Genomic DNA, 8,713 nt, shown 5'->3' on the forward strand with positions numbered 1-8,713 from the left:
GGGTTTTGAATACGAATACGCGCATTCTGGTAAAAAGATAATTCATTTTTAGTGATTTATTCACACATTTATGGCACCCAAAGACGTACTTTCCCACCGGCATCATATATCACGACCCATAAGAAATATAGTACAAAACCCCACAAAAATACCTTCACTAAAACGAATCTCCACAAAATTCCGAGATCTACTTAAACCCAGCCGAACTGTAACGCGTCTAAAAAAATCCATAATTTCAAGAGTGTGCAATTCGAAATGGAAGAAATCAGCTGCTAATCGATACCAAAAAGTTCAAAACATCCCATGCGAAATAAATTGCAGAGCTTGCTCAATATTTCACGGGATACCAGACAAATCATCCATAGTCGCCAAGCTACAGAGGTAGGCCAAACAACAGTGTTGGAATAAGAGAGCAGGAAGCCAAGGGGTCACTTACACGGAATACTGATAGGGTTTCTCGTGACCTATACGAGGCGGGGACAGCGGCGACAACCACCACATGGAGAATCGGTCACCGAAAACACTGCGCAGACCCTGACACCTTTGCCGTCTCGCCCAAGACCGCTCACGGTCATTTTGCAGCTGTTCAATACCCTACAAACCACAAATGCACATCACCACCGAAAAGAAACCATTTTAAAAAATTCTCCCAAGAATGCCGCAAGACTTTGAAAGGTTCACCGTATCCGCAATACGAAAGCTAATCAGTGTCTTCATGCTGGAGTATCGTTGATTTTTCACCTACCGTTTCATCGTTCCATATTGAGCACACCTGAGTGCTGAACATGATAACCGTAAAAAGGAAGAAAAGGAGTCCTTCGAACAGCAAAAATATTAAAAGAATAATAGATGCCGGAGGGTTCATTGCGCTGCATCCTGTCAAGCACAAATTCCAAACGTTATCCACGTTATCCATTGTGCTTTTCATACAACTTTAGCTTTCGTGGACCAATAATTCATCAACAAACTCACCAACAAATTCCTTATCCACACAAAGGATGAACTAGAAAATAAATAAGCTGCAATCAAAACGTAAGCACGCACTCGGTACTCATAAATGAATACTAATAATAATGCTAATAAGGGAAACTGCGAACTCCATTTACCTGATTAACGACCAGAATGATGGCATGCAATGACACAAGCGCAATATACATCTGTAAACAGTAAAGCTTAATATAGTATCGTCAGATCAACTCGAGTTCTATAACAACACCCGTTCTATTCCCATTTTAGAAGTCACAATATATCACACTAGCGCAAAAAACGCCACATGTACATTGCGCTGTTTGTAATAAGCTGAGAATTTCTCGTTAAATTCAGATCTCACGCGCTAACTACGTTCCGGAAATACGCTTTCTTAATGAGCCATATAGAATAATGGAACGCCTCACGTTTACCCATGAGAAGGCCAATACTCAACAACAGTCGCCGCCCACAAAGAAATTCGAAATATGCACCCGAAAGTTAAAGTTTACAAGGGTTTCCTAATGAATGTTTGGTAAATTAATGCTCCGGCATATTTCATAATTTCATTGCTGAGAACCGCTCCCAAAATAACCATAAAATAAAAAAATTACTTCAGTATGGCCAGCCGAAAATATTACTGATAAACACATATTCTGATACTTCATGTAATTTCTATAAGCATAACAGAAGCAGCTTCACCAGCTCATACAACTACTTACCGTAAACAAAACGAAGAACTTCTGGTTGTTTTCTCCCACGCAGTTATTCACCTACAAATCGCATCAGAATTTCAATAACAATCTTTCCTAAAACGATTTGGAAAACATAAAGGAATTCCAAACAAAACCGTTACAACAAAAAACACTCAGAAAATTCCGAAAATGCAATAGAACACCTAAGTATTACCCATGGGCAGTGATGGTCCATTTTTCTCACACACCGCCTGCATATGCTGCAATGTTAAACGACTCGATTAGTTATAAGCTGTAAACTCTCATCCGTAAGCAGTCAGATTCGCATGAACCATCTATCATATTTTGAAAGCATAATGTTAAACTCTTAATTTCTAGAGTAGAAGAAACCGCTAGTTGATTACCTGCAGTGATGAGCGCGAGAGGGTTTAATACTGACACATTTCGGACAACGGATCAAAACTGTCCCAGGTCCCAAATCCAAAGCTTTTATTTGCTCGTCTGAGGCGGTATTACGAGGCACAATACCCTGCAATTAACGATACGAATTAGCCACATTCGGCCACTGAAACCCGATAACTGGCTTTCAAATTTCAAAATTATTTCCCAAAAGCAAAGGTATATCTTGCCAAAAGTATGTCTTGACTGACTCCTGCAGTATCAGACTGAGTATCACGGATACTCAAAGAAAAAATTAATTGGAGAATGACGCCGTCACGCTATCTAATCCATTTCCTACTGGTAGATGATCTACCTCCATGCGAATTAAAATCTGCGAAAATTAACAGACAGCAATCTTTTTTACTATATATATGTGACTGCAGTCTGCAGAACCATAATGAGCAACCAGTAACAAAATCCCACATAAATCCAGCGATCCTGTAAATCATTCAACGAAACGCAAATCAAAAGCTCGTTGCACGCAAAGCACCTTCAAACGATATACTTATATATTTTGTCATTTAAATTACTGCATTACTGCTTACCGGTTCCGTCATTACAGTCCTCAGATGCGCTAAAAAGGCGCACAGAAGCAGCCCGTTAAATAAAATCCCATTGAAGACAGCGTATCCAATAGCATCACGAGCGATAGCCGAAGAAATAATAACAGTGTTCACGGTAAATTCAGCGTATGCCAAAAGTAACCATGTAAAAACTGCGCACACGATTCCGCAGCTATCTTTAACAAACCAAAATCGACGGAAGCAAAGATTATTTCCATAATCTCGGCCGTTCCAGGCGCTGCGAACAATAGATATGGAAACAGAATCGGAAGGAAGAAGCGGTTCCATGCTGTTCACTGATAATAACGTTGACAGTTGCTAGTTGCTTTGTTGGTTAGCCGTGTCTCCACAAAAATAGGTTCATCCAGATCCAGCTGGTCATCGGGACGAGGGCGAAAAGTCCCTTTGCCAGTTCCCGTACCTTACTGATGCACCTGTCCGATCTATCACCGTTTTGCGGATCCCTTAGGCCTAACGGGCCCTAACCTTCAACAACGCTACCATTGGCGATCCTGACAGTGATACCAAATTCCAAAGGAGAGTAAACTGGTCAATTATTCATAAATACCATCAGAACCAAAGGTTCAAAATTTATAAACAATGAATTCTATATTTCTAGTAAGCATTTACCCAAATCTGTGACCGTAAACGGGGTTCAGCGATGCAGCAAACTTGCGGCGTTACTTGCCACACAGTCGTCTCAAATAATAAGCTTTCTTTGCTAAATAGAAATAACGGTGTCAAAAATGATAATTTTGCAAACTAACATGCAAACCTTGAAAGTGGTAAAAAAAGAAAATTTTTGCTTTTTAGCTTTTACGCACTGAGTGCGGGTTTACAGCGTGCTACAAAACGAGACCCACAAACATGACTGTGTAGTGCCCACTGCCGACTTCAGAATCGACTTTAGTTTGCTGCCACTCGTACAGGCAGCCTGTCTCATATTCAGTTGGTGCAGTACTTCCGGTGACTTCCGGTTTAAACCGTGCATATACAGTGTACAGTAAACCTAAACCACCTTTCGGTCGCTTAGGGGGATCACCTGCGGGTGCGAGCTTGAAAAATGCTTACAGGTCGCGCAACTTTCCGCCACATAACAGCGGCGGGATGAAACCGCTGTCATCACAGTATTATTTTTGCCTCGATCTTGGCTTGATTCACAAACATTCAGAACGGATCTCACTCATCGTTTACATCTCTTCCTAGAAGTTTTCAATATGGTCATCTTAAAGGGGATTCCTAGAAACATTTCTCCGGAACTACTGTGCGTTCTTGGACAAATGGGGCATGGGGACGAGATAGGTGAGTAAAAGTTTATACTTTGTATTACAGTGTACGTAACTAATCGTAAAAAACGTGATCAATCCCTCACTTCTCCCTTATCTGGTGAATTGATTATTCGTTGCTGGTATTCTTGTACATTGGATGTTAATCATGTTACATTACAGTTCTTGCTGATGCCAACTTTCCTTCGTCTTCCACTTGCAGGAATGGCGCAAAGGAGATTCGTGCTGATGGTCAAAACATTCCGGAGCTGCTCAAGTCTATCATGCAGTTGTTCCCGTTAGACACGTATGACAAACCAGCATACGTAATGGATCTGGAACCGCAAGACAAGGCGCGCAACCTTCCGACGCCGATTTGGAAAGAATTTGAAAGAATTATCAACGAAGCCGAGCCCGGGCGGCAGCTGGAAGTGACTAAACTCGAACGTTTCAAATTTTACGAAAAAGCAAAAGGTGCCTTTGCAGTCGTGGTAACGAGCGAAGCGGCCCTTTACGGGAATATCATCCTGAAAAAGGGTGTAATACCCTAAAAGAGGTTTAACAATACAATGTAATGCAGATTCATTACAAGATAATGGATTATAAATCCGAATGATAGTCAAGGTCCTTCCGTGTCACATTTGGGTCTGAGAGTCCAGTACTTAAGGAATTTTCAGTTGTTTAATGTTTACTACGAAATTCATTGAAGATGCCGTGGTTGAAAAGTTGCCAGAAAAACTACGTGGTCCTTCAAATTGGAAACTATACCTTTTGTAATAATTTATTTGTATGTAAGTACTCGACTTTAACAGGTGGACCATTCAAGTGCAGTTGTACTTCAGTATCAGCTTGGTATCAGCACTGAATGGCTTGTGTCTAACCTAACGGTAGTTAAAACCATGAACAGAAATCGCTCCTTAGTCCGGATTGGGTCACCCGTAAAAGAACTGAACAACCAGAATATTTCATGCAGCACGGTGATAAAATATAAATTACATCTGTACATAGAAAACGTTCAGATCTTACAGGGAATAAACCGAAGAAACTCAAAAATAAGAAAGATTTTCGGTGCCTGCTCCAGAAATCCACTAAGCGAAATAAAAATTTTTGTCCTTCATTTTTTGTGGAATGGTGCACAAATCCGGATTTTGGACCACAGAAACTTAAGCAACAGAACCGCTTTCTGCTTATCCCCGAGTCTTTGGTTTGGGAGCCATTCGGCCCGCGTACTGCGCAAATCGAACAGCAGTGCGAGCTCTGTGCTGCCATAAATCTTCAACCATCGCCAAATCGTTTTCCGTTAAGAAGAAGGCTCCTTTGCCCATCTGAGTCATGGTGAGACCCAACTGTTCGCTGTAAGATGTACAAATAATAAGAGTCGTATCACCGTAAGATGTACAAATAATAAGAGCGACTAAATTCACAATCGCAAATTAGTCATTTAATTTATTTGTACTTGAAAATGTGCACAGTGCACACAACTTGACCACCTGTACCAGTCAATCTGATAATCCTTTTTTAAATTATTTTAGCAAGCATATTGCATCAATGCATTTGATGAATTCTCTATTGGAACATATTAGTAAATGTCAATTGTACTTTTATTTTTTCATCCATGACTACAACTACAGTATCAGACGGCCAATGTCGGCCAATTAAATGGGTGAAAAACACGCTACAAATAATAAACATACCGGCGGTATTCGTTCCATTCATGAGCCAACAGAATGCCGAAGATATCCTCGAAACAATCACGGCTGAGATCACGGCTCACCAATTCCGATTCGGGAAGAATTTCGTTGTACCTGTCCAGAATACCAAACACTGATAAATTTATTCACTGATAATCTTTCTGAACTATCATTTCAGACTTTTCGCGTTTCATACTTTTCGGTATGGTTTTTGAAGACTTACTTGCATGGCCATCCTTTGAACTGTATTTCGCATAAAGGAACCTTGCGAAGATTCTCATCCGCTACATGACCTCGGGCGGGTTCCATGGACGATGGAATACTGCGCTCGCCGGTGTACCTGACGATCTGAAGAACATAATAATTGTGTCCAATTTTTTGTTGCAGCAGTACTACTTCAGCTTTCCCGGATCAGAGACATGTTAGGTAAAATTTTAGCGTACAAAGTACGATAACATTTAACAAAGCAAAGAAAATCGTATCACTGCAGCTACAGGCCTTTCTATGCCTAACACTTCACCTGGCATCCTCAATTACTGCATTCTACGTTTCCATGTTACAGGACAAGAGATAACACCAAGCAGAACTACATACTGTACCTGAATACTACAGATATCCAGGATAGCACACCAACAAACCAGTTCAACCCAGGGCGTTACCACGCATTCAAATATTATTCAACGTTATTATTGGTAACTCATCTAGGGTTAAATTTTCTACGAGGCTACCATTTGTCCAAAAGTAAAAAATAAAGAGAGTTAAAAAGAGCAATAGGTCCAATACTTACGCATGCATCATACCACAATCCATGTGACATACTGAGAATAGGTTCACCTGAAAACAGCATTTCATCGTTTTATCATGCTAAAAGCTAAACCATCCCATGTAACAGGATTCTACAATTTTTTCTTGGGGGGCTACCAATCTTTATTACAGCTTCAGTAAATCCAGAACGCTACATCGGATCACCAGTTCTAAAAACGTAAGTTCTTTGTACACTGCTAGCTCGCGGATAAAGGTAACTCATACTTGAAACTCACCGCTTTTGAACTTCGTGGTACTCACACATTTTCCCTCCAGGAAGGGCTTATTCAGTTCATCTTGTAATTCATCATCCAAAGCAAGGAGTCTGTCCAAACGGGTTTTCGCGGCAGCGTTGGTTGGGCTGCTGTGGTACACCTGGTTCGTTCTTGGCATGGCAACTTAAAGTTGCAAGCTGCAGGCACGACCACAGGTACAAAACTTTTGGCAGCAAGTGCAACCAAGAACGAAATGTTCTCACATCTAACAACTATAAGATTATAGTAGAACCAACAAAAAAAACAGAATTAGGGTCTGTATAACCTTCCAGAGTCTTAAAATGCTGCGAGTAATTACTAAAAATGTAATTATGTAAATATTATTGTTCAGCTCATTAATATCAACAGTTAATATTACAGTACTCGTATGTAGTAATCTGTATCAAAAAATTTGCAGGCCGACGCTCGAGCGATATGTGCAGGACCCGAAATTCACACCACATCCGCTTGTTACTGTGCGTCCGTGCCATTGCGCATGTGCATTGTCGCACACGGACACTGAATGTTCCAGAACCTATCTGCGGTACCACCTGTTTTGTTCTGGACCTCCGGTATGAATGTACGGTTCGCAGTTATAGGCTATAGCCAGACCATTGCGTCATCCAAATTTTGTTCCTCAAGTTGATCCGGAAACAATTGACTGCCGTTGCATACATATGCCGTTGCCGGTTGCATGCATATGGATCATCATGGAATTTCTTGTAAACCGTTTAATAACAACAACACAAGGCAGATATTGTTTAAGCGTAAGAAATCACCTGTTGTAATTGTACAAGTATGCGAGTATAAAGAAACTGACAATAACATGCAATTAAATTATGTGGAAGGCTACGCACACCATGTTTAACCACCGAAGGCTCCGCACACCACCTTTCACCACCACCAGGCTGAGCAGGCTCCAAACACCACTTAAGCCACACCACTTCTTTTACAAAAACCACCACTTCTTTTACAAAAACCACCGGAGTCTCCTAACACCACCAAAGACAGAGTGCATACCACCAGAGTCTTTGGACACCACTATTTTGAAAAATTAGTAACCTAATTGCTGTTACGGGCGGAAAAAAGACAGCTCTTTCGTCTCGCGCCTCTGGCTCCTCTTTTTTATGCATATGCCGCTCGTGGGCCTTAGCTTCCGTACTCGTAGTCATAGTTAGCGAATCCTTCAGGTTTACTCGCTCGGCTGCCGGCCAGGGTGGTATTTGAGTTTTTGTACACGTTTAGCTTCGAATGATGTTATTGCCCACTCTCTCAAGGTTTTTCCAGAAAAGGAGTTTTGCTATGGGTCAATTCCATTGACCACCTCATGATCGTGCGCAAAAGGTTGTAGAGGGGAAAGGGCACAGTCGATTCCGTTTCCTTGGTTTTGGGACAGCCTCATGATCATACTGACTGCGATCCGATTTTCCGGCATGAACGGACGTCCATGCCGGAAAAGCGGATGCAGAGATATTAGTCGTGTATACATGTACAACCGACGACCACTACATGTACGTACTACAGGTCGGAACTACATGTAAGTACATTTGATATACCGCAGTCGGCATCACTGTTAAGCTGAGTTTCTACTCGTTTGCACCCCTCTTGCGAGAAAAAAAAAACACCACTACGAATACATTTTTCATAAAAGCTTGATTCACATCAGTAGATAGAGAAATGAATTCTCTATCGATTTCTGTATAAATTAAAATGGTGTAATGTGAGTGGAAATTCACCTTAAATCTGATCACGAAGAAACCGTTAGTAATAGAAGTAATATTATTGTTAATTCGTGCGGTAAATCAAATTTGTACAAGTTGCTGTCTTTGTATAGTTGCGACTTGCGAGTACTTACTTCTCTCGCGCCAAAATACTGCTTTTTGCTGTTGCCACACACGGTTAAGTAGACACCCGTTTGATTGCCGACGCAATAGTGCTGCATGCTTTCAATTACCGCTTGGCTACTGCTAAAAAAATTAATGTGATAATTTATGAATATTGTTAAACAGCCATTAGCGAATCGGTGAATGGTAC

The 8,713-nt window shown here is 41.0% G+C and overlaps 3 protein-coding genes across 4 annotated transcripts; 1 reads left to right on the plus strand and 2 right to left on the minus strand.

The window, feature by feature from the left end:
* Nucleotides 1-25: 25 nt before the first annotated feature.
* On the minus strand, nucleotides 26-3,537 carry LOC129602744 (palmitoyltransferase ZDHHC3-like). 2 transcript variants are annotated; one of them, XM_055501878.1, is made up of 10 exons: nucleotides 3,296-3,537; nucleotides 2,648-3,151; nucleotides 2,066-2,190; nucleotides 1,876-1,921; nucleotides 1,689-1,739; nucleotides 1,107-1,157; nucleotides 973-1,003; nucleotides 746-876; nucleotides 437-594; nucleotides 26-373 (listed from the first exon to the last, which is right to left on the minus strand). In XM_055501878.1, exons 2-10 carry the CDS (start codon nucleotides 2,951-2,953, stop codon nucleotides 337-339), a joined length of 936 nt encoding a protein of 311 aa, XP_055357853.1. In that variant the 5' UTR covers nucleotides 2,954-3,151; nucleotides 3,296-3,537; the 3' UTR covers nucleotides 26-336. The 2 variants fall into 2 exon arrangements, with proteins under 2 accessions (XP_055357853.1, XP_055357852.1); XM_055501877.1 differs by having other exon boundaries at nucleotides 2,648-3,537.
* A 171-nt stretch (nucleotides 3,538-3,708) lies between these two features.
* LOC129580629 (fucose mutarotase-like) lies at nucleotides 3,709-4,728 on the plus strand. The gene is made up of 2 exons (XM_055471237.1): nucleotides 3,709-3,967; nucleotides 4,114-4,728. The coding sequence occupies exons 1-2, from the start codon at nucleotides 3,883-3,885 to the stop codon at nucleotides 4,479-4,481; spliced, it is 453 nt and encodes a 150-aa protein (XP_055327212.1). The 5' UTR covers nucleotides 3,709-3,882; the 3' UTR covers nucleotides 4,482-4,728.
* Nucleotides 4,707-7,084, minus strand: LOC129580628 (uncharacterized). Its single transcript, XM_055471236.1, has 5 exons — nucleotides 6,662-7,084; nucleotides 6,409-6,455; nucleotides 5,845-5,969; nucleotides 5,625-5,735; nucleotides 4,707-5,283 (listed from the first exon to the last, which is right to left on the minus strand). Exons 1-5 carry the CDS (start codon nucleotides 6,816-6,818, stop codon nucleotides 5,118-5,120), a joined length of 606 nt encoding a protein of 201 aa, XP_055327211.1. The 5' UTR covers nucleotides 6,819-7,084; the 3' UTR covers nucleotides 4,707-5,117.
* Between the last annotated feature and the right edge of the window lie 1,629 nt (nucleotides 7,085-8,713).

Source organism: Paramacrobiotus metropolitanus, unplaced genomic scaffold, assembly GCF_019649055.1.
Source record: "Paramacrobiotus metropolitanus isolate TYO unplaced genomic scaffold, Prichtersi_v1.0 Parri_scaffold0000004, whole genome shotgun sequence".
Lineage (NCBI taxonomy): Eukaryota > Metazoa > Tardigrada > Eutardigrada > Parachela > Macrobiotidae > Paramacrobiotus > Paramacrobiotus metropolitanus.